At 39.9% G+C, this 16,920-nt stretch overlaps 1 protein-coding gene across 1 annotated transcript in view; it reads right to left on the reverse strand.

Moving 5' to 3' along the window:
* POU2F1 (POU class 2 homeobox 1) overlaps window positions 1-16,920 on the reverse strand; it is a 101,174-nt gene that overhangs the window by 35,499 nt on the left and 48,755 nt on the right. Inside the window, exon 2 of the mRNA XM_059493318.1 lies at window positions 5,647-5,712. Coding sequence (XP_059349301.1) covers window positions 5,647-5,704 — 58 coding nt within the window. The 5' untranslated portion in view covers window positions 5,705-5,712. The remainder of the gene's footprint in view (window positions 1-5,646; window positions 5,713-16,920) is intronic.

Below are 16,920 nucleotides of genomic sequence, written 5' to 3' on the forward strand. Positions count from 1 at the left end.
TTGCATGTTTATTCATCATGACAATCAGATTTTGTTCAGGGCCCACAGGCAGGTGTGCATAGTAACATAATAACTTCAAAATTCCTTCCATCATCTACATTCTCTGCCATAAAAACCTAGGTTATCTACTGAGCAAGAGTCACCGTTGTTGAACAACAACAGGTGGTTCATCTGCAAAAGCAAGCAGGCATAAAATATGATTGGTAAAACAGACTGTCCAATATCTCACACTGCTGTTTTGACCTGCAAACAGCTTACACAGGTCACATTTCCAAAGACTGAGCCACTGTTCAATTGAATACTGACATAATATCAAACTTTCTACCATCCATGTAAAGTATACCTAAGGTGGCCCTTTGATGCATCCTTGGTGGGGGTTCTTGTGGGAAGATTTGGTTGACTCCCAAGTTTTCAATTCTATGCTTTGGGCCAAGGTTTACAAACTTAAGAGACATACATGCAGCCAAAGATCCACAGATGGGTTAAAAATATTCCAATTTTCAACTGCATCAAATTATTTTGCTTAATTAGTCTAAAATTCCAATTCAAAGTGAATACAGGGACTCTCAGTGGTCTGAATTGCTCCTGATGGAATGCAACTTGGTTGCCTTTCTCCAAAGAGTGGTATAAAGGAAGGTCTGCTAGAAAGAACCAGAAGAATCTCATCTATCTTCATTCTTTCCAGTAAACTTCAGAATTCTCTCCATGCAGAAACACAAAGGGAATGAAACAGTAGTTGGGTAAATATACAAAAATAATTCCTGACAAATAGCTACCATAAGTCAAAGGAAACAACCTACCACCTCCTCATTTAATCAAAGGTTTTGAATTACTTTTCAATGGTCAGGGAGTGAAAAAAACACAGATAAGAAAACCTACTGGAGGGCAAATACTCCTCATTCCAATAGGAAACTTGCGGGGGTTAAAAAATTTATCTGTTTCTGAGAGAACCAGCTGCAGGCCTCACCTTGGGTAAATAAGTGAAGCTGCTCTAGTTAGCTATCTCCCAAAAAGAGCCTCAAAAATCATGATACAATGTTAAAAGAGCACTACTGTGCAAGTGTGCAGAAGAAATGCTCCAGTTATCAGTTCTGCTGACTCTTAATATGGATATCTGAAAAAAGCCTCCTAGGTGATAGTTTAGAACAAAGCAAGCTCCAAGACTGAGCTTAAAATCTTCATGGCTCCCAACAAACAACTTAGGCACTGAGAGAAAACAACATTTTCTTTAAATTCAAAGAGATTAGTTTAAGTTGAAATTTAAATCAATTTAAATTGAAAGACATCAACTCCCTCTCCCCAGGCCTCCCAAAACTAAACTCAGGGCGAAAAAATGCACATCACACCTGTTCACTCTCTGTTCTACTACCTGCAGCTTAAACTCAGTTAGGTTTGGTTTAGAAGCACAATGTCTCTTCCCCCCTGGATGCAGCCCTAATTTTGGAAGGAATGCTACCCTGGCTGCTGGCATTTTTCACAGGATGCCCATGTCTTTTGAAGAACAGCAAGGAAAATGAAGTGAGTCCAGCATATGAGAGGCCTTGCTTTTAAGGTGCTCAGAAGGATGTGGAATCCCATGGAATCCAAGATATCTTGATAAGGAGCTGGAAAATGGTGCTGTCAAAAGCAGAAGGTCAGCATATTGTAAGGACAGAAAGGACAAGAATGCCACTTTTGACCAAGATGAGAGTTAAATACAAAACCCTGTGATGATTAACAGCCATAGCAGATACAATCACACACAGCATGACTTTAACAGTTCAGGGTATTAATCTATTTTCCATCTTCATCCCAATTTCAATAACTGCTAGAGCTTGCCAACAAAAAAACAGCCCCAAAAGAGTGGGAACTCTCCATGTTCCATCTCTCCTTTCTTCTTGGTTCCAGCTCCATCTTGGACAGCTCCCTGTTCTGCCCCTCTCCTGGTATTCCACCAGTAAAGCTTGCTTTGGTCTGGGTGCTCCACCCTCAGCCAGCCATGGGATGGAATTTCAGTTGAGGTCCAGTGTAACCCAAGCATGTTTAAATTCTGGCATAAATTCAGCCATGTGCTCAGCTACATCACAGAGTTGGTTTGGATGAAGAACAATACAGTGCTACTCCAGGGAAAGGAACAGAACTGTAGATACTGAACATGGATTATTTTATGGCATTTTGGAATTGTACTTGCAGAGGGTAAAGGCATGACAAAGTAGAGCAGGCAAGGTAACACTGCACCTGCGGTCAGGAGAACAACTTACTCTCAAAATTTCAGATTATAATCATCAGACCTCAGCCTGAGTTTGTAAATTGCATTAGGAAGGAAGAGGAGTGAGGAACTCCAGATCAGAGGAGATGTGGAATAAGATGCAAGAAAGAACTCAGGAAGGGAAGGCAGCCAAGGAGAAGGATGATTTCAAAGCCAGCTGGAGTGGGTATCTGCACTCTGGGAGACATCTCCCAGCACCACCACCATATTTTCCTAGGTTACCTCTCTCTCCCCACCTCTGCTGAAAGACAGAGAGATACCCCCAATACTCAGAAATTGCTGTTTCCCTATCCACATTTCCTAACAGCAAGCTCAGCATTGATAATTGCCTGATTTTAGCAGTTGAAGAATAGTTCATGGTCTCCCTCCTACAGACTTCCTTCTTATGGAAACTGGAAAAATCAATCTTTGGAAATGAAGCAATGCAAACAAGTATCCTTATAATCCTTCCAAATACTACACTTAGAATAATTATTATTTTGCTGCTATGTCAACAAATGGCATAATAGTACAGTTTCCATAGTCATTATAACCTTGACTTTTCACAGTTCTGCATTCACACAGCTTTTACAAGAGAAGATGCATTAAACAAACAAAAAGGTTGAGGTGTTTTGGAAAATTTTATGCTGCCTATAAAAAGGAGATCAAAAGGGTTTTACTGTAAGGTAAGATATTTTTCTTACTTCTCCTTTCTCCAGCAGATACTATGTAGACTGTCTGCCCATATCTGAAGCCTGGAAAATATTTCTCTAACTGTGCAATACTGATGACCAGTGGTCAATACATGTTCTTAAGAAAACAGCCATTCAACAGATCCTGTACTCATATGTTTTGGTTGTTGTTTTTAATTGGTCTGAAATATGGGTTCCTTTTTCAGATGCTTAAAAGGGAAGTCCAGTTAGCACAAAAGATTTAAAATTATAGCATATTTCAGGCACTGTATTGTGACCAATATAATTAGGGGACTTTATGATGTTTCTTAAATAGTCAGAGCTCAAAATAAAAAAAAAAAAAGTTTGTTAACTTCCATGAAACTTAGCTGATAGTTCAGAGAACTACTGATGTCATCTTTAACCAGGGGTAACTGTTCTTTTTTTCCCTGAGAACAACAGCTCTGCCAAATGTAAATTCACGCTCCACAGTAATTTCTCTTAACATTTTCAAGTCACATTATCTCACTACAGTTTAAAACAAGAATGACCCAAACAAGCATCCACTGAAGTTTAAAAGATAGACTATTAGTGTTTACACAGCAGACTCAAGTGATTTACAAATGTCACTGGAAAGCAGACAGTTAGAGAAAGTTACAAAAATAAGAACTCCGAGTGTTTATAAAAATCATCATCAGGCATTATCTGGGGAGCACAAGCACTGACAGAAAATCAATGGCACTTGCAGTTCCTCAGCATCTGAGCTGAAAGCTGACTTCTTTTCACTCAAGTATGCACTGAGCCCAGAACCATAATCTAAGTACCCCGATCAGAAGCCTAAAATTACATTCTCTGAGTATTCCTTTCAGAGCCTAACATCTGCCAAGTTGACTAATACAACTGATGCTTGAGCTCCCAAAGAACATCACAAATGCCATCAATCACTATCTCTAGGGGTTTAGGAGCACTATGTTTTAAAACAAAGCAATGACTGCAGAACAGAGAGTCCTCAAAAATTCTAGATTACTTTAGCTCATGTAATTTAAAAATCATGATACAAAACTGGAAGGAAAGACGGGAAACATTTAAACTAAAGAAGCAAAATTCCCAAAGTTTTAACCACCAGTCAGAGTCAAACTTCTGTAATAATGAACTTTAACAAATAAATACAGTCATTGTATCCCTTTTAACATGAAAGGATCTACACATGCAGCTTTACAATCCATCCATTTTATGTCATGACCCCCACCTTCACAATGATGAAATATTTGCCTAAGAGAGCAGAATTGTTTAGAATTCGGCATCTGCTGAAGCAAATGCAATGCTCCTGTGATAACTGACTGATTGCCTTTGAATAAAACAAATCCTCCTCCTTACCAGCTCACTTGAGGTGAAACTGCTAAAGGTGCACTACAAGAAATGTGTTGGGAATGCACTATGGAGAAAGCACATGCAGGGAACTGTGGCCACACAGGGGAGGAAATCTGAATTTTTTCAGAAGTTTACACACAACCCCCAGCTACAAGGAGTCCACAGGGATATTTAAAACCATTGTTCCCTTGATGCTGCTTATGATCATGAAATATTTATGGCCCATATGTTTTTGAAATAATGTTTTATATAATCTTAGACCCTTAAATACCTAATAAAACACTTCTGTGCAGAAAAAAAAATTGATACCACTCCCATTAAAATACAATGACAATTATAAAACCTGAGATGCCAGCAACAAAACACACATTATTAAGCAGGAAGAATTCCTTTTCACTGAACCCATATATTGCCATAAAAATCCAACCTCTCAGAAAAAGAAAATTAAATAATGTTAACTTCATCACAACTCCAGAGTTTAAAATAAAACTCTTATTATCAAACCATGAAGAAGAAAACTTGTTTTCCTCATACAAGGTAACCAGACTTCTCTCAAAGCAACAAGTTCCCTCTCATCAGAATTTTCTCATCCCAAATGCTATTCTGAGCTGAGAAAAGATTCTCAGCTAGGTTAAACTACTTACTTTCCATTCAGGACTGTCATTTCTCTTACACTCAGAATGAGCATTATATTACCTCCAGAAAGGAACTAAAGCATGAGATAGCATGGTTAAGTTATAGTGGCTCAATGAGCTTCTTCAGTGGCTTAGAATTTGGTCACATCTTAAGAGTGGCCCTGACACAAAATCTGTTCTTCCCCACCAAATTTCAAGGTTCTGTTCTAACATGCTGAGAAATTACAGAAAAGCTGACTAACATTTAAAAAAAAAATGATATATTATGCTTTCACCATTTGACTTTTCTTGAGAACTGTTGTGACAGCTTGAATGAAATCTAAAATGGAAACAGGATCAGGCAGTGGCCCACATCTGCCAGGGAAAATTTCAACCCAAAAATAAACCATGAAGTTAGAAGTGCCAAAGGTATGCTCTGCCAGGAAAAAATGAGACTTTATGGAGAGCTAGTGCCACCAGAGCTTTGGTAGTACCAGAAACATTACAGATTAAAAAAATGGGGAAGGGAAATCTTACATAAAAAGTGTAGATGGTGCTCCAATAAAGTAGGTATGAATAAAGCCCTGTATGCAGTAGGGTTAAAGACAAAAGCATTCCCAGCAATCTGAAATCAAAGGGTGTAGCTTTTTATTTGTTTGGCTTTGTGGGTTTTTAAAATCCCACTAAATAGGTAAAGAAACTTTGCTTTTAATATCCATTCAATTCCACCAGAATACATCTGCACCAATTGATCATTTCCTACCTGTGTTCCCGTCCCCACTCTCCATCGATGGTTTACTGGTTTCTGACGGATTGTTCATTCTTGAGTCTGCATGAAAACAGAAAGAAAGATAAACAATACAGCAAAAAATCCCCAAATCTGTTTGTACCTTTTTGTTCAAGGGAAGTACAGACCAGCACAAATTTGCTACGTGCTTTACCCTTATTCTGATTTATAACACAAAAAAAAAAGAACAAGCAAAATCAGAACACAATACTGAATCTTCCAGATAAATATTATTTCAAAATTTCCTATGACATTATTCCCATATGTGAAAACATGGTATTAAGGGAATAAAAGACAGCATGCTGGAGGGCAATGATAGGTAGAAACTTAATTTTCAATACAATGAAAGTCATAGAAGAAAAAAAAGGGGGGGGGAGGAAGAAGGAACAATGATTACACCAAGATTCAAAAACATTAAGTCTGACCATCATGGCCTACATTATTCTTGTGTTTGCTCCCCCTGCCCCACCCCAACAAAAGAAAGGAAATTCAGTCATTATAATTAAATGGATGCCATTTTCCTAATACTGCATTTCTATTTTACTGGAATGTCACTGACATTAAGTTATTTTATATTTCTTATATATTCAGGCAAAACCATACAAACATAAAATAATTCCTCTTCTTTCTCCCTGTGGATGAATGCATTGAAAAGTCTGTTCCTGGTTTCAAAGCCTGTCAGCTGAATACAGTGCAATGCAGAGGGCCTCTCCAGATGGCAGACAGAGAATATAGTTTCCTTATATAGGAATCTATACAGATGTTCTGTGTACAGCATCAGCTTTCCAGCTTATTACCTCCTCATTCCTTGCCACCGACCCCAGTGTGCCACATTATCACAAACCAAAATTACAAAATGAATCTCATGACAGAGTAGCTCATAAAAAGAAGTGTAAGCAAATCCTTGAGCACACTCTTCCATTCCCATAATGAGCTAAAAGCAACTTCAATGAGCTTAGAATGAACCCTTTACTCCAGGATATTCTCTCGCTAGGTGCTTAAAAGGTTACCTCTGTCATGTACTTTCATCAAAGCAGTGATTTCCAAAATACCAACAGGCTGAAGAAGAATACAGGAGCAGCATTAACTGTGCTGCATCTTTCCCCCAGACAGCTCCAAGAATGCCCAGACTGCCTGGCAGTCCATGAAAGCTGGAAATGAGAAGATGAACCACTGCCATGTGCCACCACCTGCTACCACCAGTGCACAGGAAGGACAGGGACCTGCTGGAGTGAGTTCAGAGGCCACCAAGGGGGTCTGAGGGCTGCAGCACCTCAGCCATGGGGAAAGGCTGAGAGAGCTGGGGCTGTGGAGCCTGGAGAAGACTCCATGAAAGCTTTACAGCAGCCTCCCGGTACCTAAAGAAGCCTGCAAGAGAGCTGGAGAGGGAATTTTTAGAAGTAGTGACAGGGGAGAATGGCTTTAAACTGAAAGAGGGCAAGTTTGGACTGGATATTAGCAAGAAATTCCTACTGTGAGGGTGATGAGACACTGGAACAGGTTGCCCAGAGATGTGGTGGATGTCCCATCCTGAAAGTTTTCAAGGCTAGTTTGGATGGGTTCTGAGCAACCTGATTTGGAGCAAGGTATCCCTGCCCTTGGCAGGGGGGTTGAGGGTTGAAATTGGATAATCTTTAAGGTCCCTCCCAAACCAAATCATTCTATGATTTTGTGATCAATATTTTTAAAACTAATATAATTTTCCACATGAACAATTGTGGCAGTTGAACCCGAGAGAGTCGTGAAAATCCAGGACTGTAACAACCACAAAACCTCCCCGACAAGCTAACACAACATGTCCAGAGCCTCAACTCTTCTCAGAAAGTTCCTATGCCTATTCTTACATCTTTCACATGTTCAGCCACATGGAAAAGAGATCTGGACTATCAGGGTTACCCTTAGTATAAAGGCAGATGTGTTAAACTGCTTTTTGAAAGGGGGAGGGAATGAGGAGAAACTTTGCAGCTGAGTGCTGTTGCCCCACACTGCAGCAAGTTTTGCCCTGTGTTTCACAACCTCTCCTTAGCACATTCAAGCTACAAATTCAGAGTCTTGAAAAACAAGAGTTCTGCTAAGGTTGCAGGTACAGAACCTATTGCTTCCAGGCTCCTTATTTTGCCATTTTCCACATCTGGATAGCATGATTCACACTCTAGAAACAGAACATGGGTTCCACTGACTATACAGAAATGTCTGCTCTTGACTTGGCCCTCTCTGCTGAGAGATCTGTGTTTCTATCTAGACATTGCAAATATCTTAAATTGAGTTTATTGTTGTGGTAACAGCACATTTGTTTAGAGTGATTACAGGCAACATGCATTTGATAAGCAGCATTACTTCATTCCTTTACACACAGATGGCTACTGAAATTTCACTTTAGAGAACACCAAATGGGAGTCCTTTGCTTTGGACATAAATATGAAGAGTCCTTATCCAACAGGAAAATGAGCAAAGAGTTCCTACAAGTCACATACATTTGGTTGTGGAAACCAGGCTAATTCAGGAGGCTGCTGGACATAGGATGTAATTTTTAAGTCCAGAGCAGAAGAATAGCTTGAACCCAAGATACAACTGACCACAAAAGGGAAGAGCACAGGTTGAGAAAGTTGTCTCTCAGAAACATAGAATCCATTTGCTGAACCACTTCAGAAAGTTCATGCTAGAAAAACAAGAGAGGCCCTCCTGTTGCTAGTTTGTAGCAGGAATTAAAACATTAGAGCCAAGGTGCAGGGTACTAATGATAGAATAAGCAAAACAAACTAAACCACAGCTGTCCTGTGCACAGAACACAAGCAGGGCAGCCACTGTTCTGTCCCATGAGCAAGCTCACACAAGAAGCCTTCCTACATGAGCAAGTTTGCTCAGTTACACAAAGTTATAACTGCACAGACCTCTTTCCAAAAAGCAAGCCAGGACACGTTTTTCTGTCAGGCTACGCTGCAAAATACATCCTTCTAGAATAGATTTGATACTACTAGTCATACACAAAGTTTACTTAACTACCAAAAGCCTGTCTAAATGAAGAATATTTTATTGTAAAGATCCATCCTTAACAAAGACCTCAAACATTGCTATTGAAAAAAGCAGCAAGTTGTAAGAAGAAACATCTTTCTGGTAGTGCTCAGGTTCAAGCGAAGGATAGCATCCATTATTTCACCAGCTGACTATTTCTTGTTCAATCTGTGGGCCTTCTGCATGTAAAGCATCAAGAACAATGCAGCTATTTCCATTGCAAATGGTATGACATCCATCTGAAGCACAAAACTGCTACCAGCAAAACAGGCTCGTATCCGCGGGATACTCAACCACCGATTCATTCTGTGTCGCATAAAAAGGCTACTGGGTTTATATGTGCTCGTGCAATTTCTGCTTCAAACTTAAAAGAATAAACAAATGAAGTGGGCTAAAAAACCCCAGGCCTTAATGCCTTCACCTTTTTTTCTTCCTTTAGATCTTCCTTGGGTTTTAAATAAAGGCCCTGGGCTACAACTTCTGCCAACATTATCTAAAAACAAACTCCCCAGAAGGAAGGATCGAAAGCAGCAGGTGCATGATTGAAATCAAACTCTCAGGAGTGAATACATTCCATGCTGCTACTCTGCTAGCAGGGCTGAGGTGTCGCCAGGCAGTGCTGTGCCAGCCTTTCACACACCCTCAGGAACATTTCCAAAGGCATTCAGGGGAAAGAAGCAGTGGACACCGGACCAACCTGAAGCGTTATAAAGACTGCACACAGCTGGCAAAGCAAAGAAAATCTTAACATGGTATATACCATTAACTGTTTCCTTTCACCCATTAAAGTGGAACTGCCTAATATTTCATTTGCACCAGCAACAATGATTCATTTATGTGCATGGGAAAAACAAAGTTTAATGTGAGTGAAAACATGACAGGAATTATTTAGAAACTCATTTTCAAAAACCACATCATATTGAGAAACAAACATACTCAAATGTCTGCTTTAAAATTTACCATTAAAAAATATTCTTTTACTTAGAGATATAAGTTCTTACATGAACTTATTTGATAGAATGAAAAGAATAATGATAATTATATATATATATATATATATACACATGGAGCTTCAGGGGGAAAAGCCTTGAAAGTAAATAAAGCCTATTGTAAAATTGAGATGATCCATTACTATAAATAACTTTAAAAGACACGAAGAAGGAATTATGGCATGTCTGCTCTGCAGTCCTGATGGAATCTCAGTGCAGGAAATATATTATCCCAGTAACCTTAAGCACAGCTTGCAACGGTATCAATGGCAACCACTGTGCACTCCCCCTTATTTTCTATTACACACGAAGAACCTTGCTATATTAAAAACACACAGACATAACACACATTCTGTTGTGGAATGGCTCAATACAGTTACTAAATTCCTTCAACACTTAGGCTCCCTCTCATTCATTTTAATGCTTTAAAATGCATAACACACAGATATGCAAGTCAAGCCCAGTGTTTGTTAGAAGGCAAATGCTTCTCAGACTGAAATCCTAAAAGCAAAAGGTCTGTATTAATATCACCCAAGTCTGTGCAAAGGAAACAAATTCTCCTGGAGCCAGGGAAAAGAAGGCAAACAACCAAACGAACGAACAAACCAACCAAAGCATGTATTTCCCTGGTACAGAGCAAGCTATCCACCTAGCAGGCAGCTATTGCTGCCGATGCACTGCTGAGCTTCAGCCCCACAAATACCTTCTGCATATGTGATTAAGCCTCTATGCATAGGCAATCTCCCAGCCTCGGTGTCCACAAGAAAGAGCTGAGCTGGTACCCACCTAGAACGTAGTCGCTGCAGTCCAGCATTGCTGTGGTATCCTCTACAGGTTCAGATAGTCCAAGGAACGGGAGAATGGCAATTTCTATCAAATCTACACTACTGCTCTCACTGAACATGAAAGGGAGTGGGGAGGTGGGGGGAGAAATACAACTTCAGTTACACCATAGCAATCTTCAACTGAACAGGGAAACTTCAGTTGCTGTGCGGAGTTTTAGTCTCTCCTACTAGCTGTGTCTGACATTGTCAAGGCGACTGAAGCGTGAAAAGTTCCCCTTTTTGTAATAAAATAGAAACAAAGATTGCAGCTGGCAGTTTCCATAATGAAGCTTAATCAGTATGCGCCTGATTAGGGCCTTATGCAAATCTCCTCTCGTTAGCACAGCAGCCAGCACTTTGAAGTCCATGAACAATTCATTTGCAGAGTACACTGAAAGCACTCCCTGCATAATTTAAATCACGGTATAAATATTTATCAGCTCATTTGCATATTAATTGGCAGTGCATGAAGGGAAAAATTATCTCCCGAGTGCCAGCATAATAATTAGGGAACAAAATGAATTTTCTTCCAATAGCTTGGCTTCTCAGCCCTAACTCAAGCACAGTACCACAGGGGATCAGGGAGGGGAAGAGACAGAGTTCTGTTCAAATGCCACTGAAATGACACGTACAAATTAGAAACAACTCTACAGACTTAAGCACCTTTAATCTTATTCCTGCTGGCAACAATAACATCAGTAATAAAGGGGATTTGGAAAAAGCTTTCCACACAATCCAAATAATCCCACGAAAACAATTAGCAAGGTAGAAGCCGAACACAAAGCTGTCAAGCCTCGCACATCTGCGTGGAGTTTTCCACGCGCGAACACGCACTGGCTCAGCACGGTCCCGGGCAGGGAAGGGAGCCCTGCCAGGGCAAGGAAGTGGCACGATTCCCTTTAAACGGCTAAAGAGCTTGGTGATTCATTATCGGGTAATCCCTTTGCCACGGCCAACTTAGCAGCAGTGGATATGTCAAGTATTGTGTAACATTTGACACCCATTAATCTATCCCGAGTGAAATCAAAATAGATTTAGTCTTTTGCTTTCCAATGACTTGCAAGAAAAAACCCAAAAATCTATTACTAATCCCTTCAAGCATGTACACAATATGGCTAAAGAAAGCTTATTTGCAGAGCTATGGATTTTCAAAGAGGCACGTCACACCCACGTTGCATCTTTGAAGCACTCAGTGATAACCAGAACGCGCTTGCCGCTGTGACCACAAAGTACACTGGAGAACTGAGAAGAGGCTTTGGTCTATGGAGAAATCAATCTTCTTTTCCAAAAGTGGTCCACAGAAGTAAGTGGACTAACTATGAGGCTCTATTAAACCATTTCAAATAGTTTGTTTGCCACTCAAAAACTCGTGTCCTAAACAGCAAGAACATTTTTATATAAATTCAAGCATGATGTGGCCATCACAAAATTTATTACTCCATATTCTGATCAGGAAAAGATAGTATGATGATGCAGATGATTATAGGGTTGAGCCACCCACTTCCAGGTGCTAATGTGGATTAAAGAGTAACTTGTTTTTTTCCTTTAAAAATACCGTAGCTGTACTTTTCTTCTCCTCATTTCTCAAGTGAATTCAAGCACCACCTCTACAAACAAGAGGGAGTGAGAGAAAAGGGACTTCTCAATCATCCAGTACTGACTGGAATTTATTTCCACGCTTGACCTCTTCTTCTGTTCAGGTTCATATCTCTACTTAACACAAGATGTTCCCAGCTATATATTTAACATGAGTGATCTACACTTGAAAAAGATTGCAAGAAGAGAGGGAGAAGGTGCTCCCTACTACAGGGAGACAACTGCATGTGCTGAATAGGCTTTCCTAATACCTGGTTTTCTACTCACTAATGTGTCCCACTGAGACCTCTGAGGCACACATTCATGGTTCACAGACCTTCAGTAAACTTCACTCCTGCACACATACTTTTGGAGCGCACTGGCGATAATCCGCTTGCTTTACTGGAAGAGCCTGGACACCAATGGTGTGGCAAACCAAGCAGCTGGCCAAGCAAGGGGCTGAGCAGAGCAGCAGAGCAGGAGAGCAGAGCAGAGCAGGAGAGCAGAGCTCTCCTCAGAGCACAGGGGGCTGGCTGGTGGGGCACAGGTGCAGCCCCGAGCGTGCAGGAAGTGACCGTTGGAGTCGGGCACGCGCACGGCCATGGCTGATCTGCTCACAAACATCAACCCCCACACAAACCTTCCCTGGAGCTCTAACACCCACTAACAGCCTCACTCGAGTCAAAAAGTATTGTTGTGTTCACCTGTCTAACTAACAACTGGCCAAAAAAAAGAAGACAAATAAACAAAAGCTCTCCCCAAACCAACCAGCCAACCAAAACCAAACACCACAAAAAACCCAAACAAAATGGTTCTTTCAGCGACCACTTCATTCTTTGACAATTTTATTATCTTAGCTCTTATCTAAGCTCATAGAACCGTAGAATGGTTTGGGTTGGAAGGGACCAGCCCCCTGCCCTGGGCAGGGACACCTTTCACTAGACCAGGTTGCTCAAAGCCCTGTCCAGCCTGGCCATGACCACTTCCAGGGATGGGGCATCCACTTTTTGTTTTGCTCTAGTTTTTTTGTGTTTGTTTGTTTAAATTTACCATTTAATCTCTGCTCTAGTAGAGAAAGAAAATATCTGGGGAGGAATGGAGCCATTCACTTTGCTCCAAAACCAGTGGTGGAATACATTAGTTTAATGCTCTCTTTAGGTTCTGCCACAACACTGCCCATTCTTTCTTTCTGGCTACTTATTAAAAGTTACTTAACATCCTGAACTAAGGACATACTTCTGGTACTCATGTTTAAGCAAAACAGCACTCTGGGCCTTGCTCAGTTTTGTTTTTCCTCCAAAGGCACCTCTTGAAGAGAAAATGCTGCACTTTGTGATAAGTAAAAAGCTTGCCACATCCCATGAAAATACAGATATCTCAACAAATGTGTGTCTCCTCTTTAGTCAATTCTACGGTTTTTACATTAATGATTTTCCCCCATAATCCAATTCAAACTCTTCCTTAAAACCAAAGGAACTAACACAGATACAGATATGACACAGGCAGATTTTCTTCAGCCAGACACTTCAGAACTCGCAGATAACATTTCAGGAGACTCTTTCTACCCCATTCTCTTATTTTGTCACTTTCTACGTATTTTCCACACCATACCACTTCAAATGAATGTCTTCCTTTTGCAGTCTGCCCCACAAGTATGTTACTTTCTTTATTCAGTTATAATGACAATACCTGATTCCTTAAGAACTCTGGTTTTGGAGAGGGAACATCATTTTTACCTGTAGACTATGCAACTCTTGGGTTTTTTATATGGATGTGTGTCCATATACTACTGAAATGTCATTTACTACATGCCCTCCATGACAGCTAAGAAATTTCTGCCCCTATCCAGCTCAGTGACAAGCATGACCTTTGCAAACTTCAGGGCTGCACTTTCTGATGAGATTACCCAATAAGGCAACTCATTATTTCCCTTTCAAACAGTGGAGTGCAAAGGAATCCATACAAATGGAGTACAAAATACAGGGAAGGGAAATAACTGCAACATTAGCATGATGCTTTCACTAGTGTATCAATGCTTAGGACATTCTGCCTTGGAGGTACTACATTGTAACTCAAGACATTTCCAAGTCTCCATCCCACAACCCAAAGGAAACCTAAAAAAAAATTCAACAAACAGAACCCCAATATGTTATTAAAAATTTGTAAAAATCACATACTTCAACAAAATAAACTGTTATTAAAGTTGGCACAATCCTCTTAGAGTAACTATGGACAGACAGCAGTCTGTTCATAGCTAGGGCTGCAAGCTAACTCTAATTTTAGCCACCACCTTTGACTGTGGCTAACAGAATTGATTTTATCTGAAAATTGGTAAGTTTGCTCTGAAAGCCAGAAAGAGCAGTTGTCTGGAAAAGTCAAATAAAATTGGCCTGGTTTAGACTTACCAGTCATTAGGCAATTGCTATGAATTGGAATTTTAGTCTACATCTAATTTTACTTCCCACAAACTCAAATCATAACCATCCTTTAAAACTTTCAACCACACAAAATGCCTTTCAAAATTCCTTTGTGTACATTTTTGAAGGAAATTAAGCATGTGGAGAGCTAAGCAGGAATGCTAATTTATCTTATCAGTGCAGGACAGCGGATACTTGTAAGCACCTGATACATTAATAGAAAAGGGTTTGTTTGTGGGTTTGGTTTTTTATGCAACTTATTTTTGTCCACAGAAGGTAGCAACTACCATGGATTAAGTCTTTTTTTCATAGAAAGAAAAGTATGTTGATGACAAATTTACAATACCACCACACAAGGAGGGAAGAAGAAAGGAGGGCTGTGATATGATGAGAGAAATAAAATAAATATCCTTATTCAAAAAATATAGAATTATAATGTCCACAAGCAAACAGCCTTATTTGAAACTCACAGCTAATTCTGCCACTCAGGAGTATCACCTGAACACTTTGCCCTACTCTCACTGCCTGCAAACCATGGCACGTAAGAAGGCATCCATATTACATTTACATTAAAGTTTTTCTTCCATCCTGTTGAATGTTTTCTTTCCAATAGCAAAGGACACAAATTCAGTGCAGTCAACCCTTGTTATCTAAGTAAATGTTATTGTCATAACATTTACTTAGAATTTATAGAATATTTTGAAGAGCAGTAAACGTTAGGTCTTTACATGTTCTGAATTAAGCTCTCCTGTTCCACTCATTATGATTTCATGACTATTTCATAATGGCTTGAAACTTTTCTTTCATGTTGTTTTTAGTGGGTTTTTTTGTTTATTTACATGCATCATAAGCACTGACTCCAGGAACTAAATTCCAAAACCAACCTGAAGTGCCACACCTTTGAAAACCAATTTGTGTTTAACTACCATGTTCCACCTGCCACAGAGCTGTTGCACATTAGCACATTTGATTGTCTTCAGGGCATTCACCTCCTTCCAATTTAACTTGAAGTTAGAATAGAAAATGAACAAATCATGCTGATTCCTCCACACTTCAGGTATGGTGCAATACCACTACATATTCATTGTTCTAGTAAACTTGTATAAAAACCAAAAATCTGTGCAAACTTGAACAGGATTTTTTTTAAAAACACACACAAAAATGTCTTAAAATGTGACTATTATATGGGAAACACCTGTTTGGATTTTTTTGTCCACTTATGTGAGTCTCATTCTCCTTTAAAATTATTGGTTTGTCAAATCCAAAATATTCCACACTGGCAAGTACTGAGCACCTTGGGTAGATATATTTTGTATATTAGTTAACACCTCTTGTATTTTATTACACTCACAGGATTTGCATGCCTCAGGTTGCTTTTCAAAAAAGGACTGCAGGATAAAATAAAGTCTGAAGAGAAGACTGATGTGAAGTTGCATGAACAAAACACAAGGGAGGGCTGGAGAACAAGGTCAGTAAAACTTCAACATTTATCAGAATTAGGAAAAAAGGGATGTAAGGGTGCATGTCTATGTTACAGTAGTACTGAGGAAAAAAAAGAAGCCATATTACTTCCCTCTCCTTCCCAGCTTCCCTCCTCAGCCAAACAAAACCCAAAACCAGCCTCATGAAAAGCTTGCAAGCTTTTATGGATGGTGCACCTTGGGGCAGCTGGAGAACCTGGAGCACCATCAGGTGCCCATGAGCAATGTGGTGACCCCAAATTTCCCCTGGCAGGGAACGCCAGCTAATCCTCATGCACCTCCTGGACCTAAGGTGGGGTCATTTGTCCCACAAATGGCATTTATGGGAACATCTCTTCCCCACTGTTCTACTGAAATCATGCACTCATTTGAATGGGAAAGGTAAATGCAGTCATACTGCCAAAACACCAAGCAATGAAGGTAGTTTCAAATTGTTATTGCAACACAAACTAAAAATACCAAATATTTCAGAAAGATAAATATTATCTAATATGCAAATCACAACACAATTGATTTGCCTTGACACAGAAGAGTACTTATGCCAAGCTCAAATATTGAACAGAAATATTTATTTTAGCAGCTGTATGAATTATTACAGCCTGGAAGCATCACTGTATGTGCATTCCAAAAGCATTAATTTTGCCTCCCTGTGTCCACTCACATAACAGAGACAGGCCCTCAAAGCTTCCAAACATTATTTTCAAACTCACCTGTAAATCAAAACATAATGCCTTATGCCAACACGCTGTTTCCCTGCTCTCCACTTTGCCAAAGCAGCAATTACTAGTCTAGCTTGATGAACAGTCTCTACAAAGAAGAGACTAATTCAGTGTATGGCTTAACCACACAGCACTGCTCAAATCCCAGAGCCTCCACACCACTTGTCATTAACTACACTACAGGTCACTCTCCAAATACATAAATCAAAGTCATGGGTTTCAGCTTACAGTGA

This window comes from Ammospiza nelsoni, chromosome 2 (genome assembly GCF_027579445.1).
Source record: "Ammospiza nelsoni isolate bAmmNel1 chromosome 2, bAmmNel1.pri, whole genome shotgun sequence".
NCBI classification, from domain to species: domain Eukaryota; kingdom Metazoa; phylum Chordata; class Aves; order Passeriformes; family Passerellidae; genus Ammospiza; species Ammospiza nelsoni.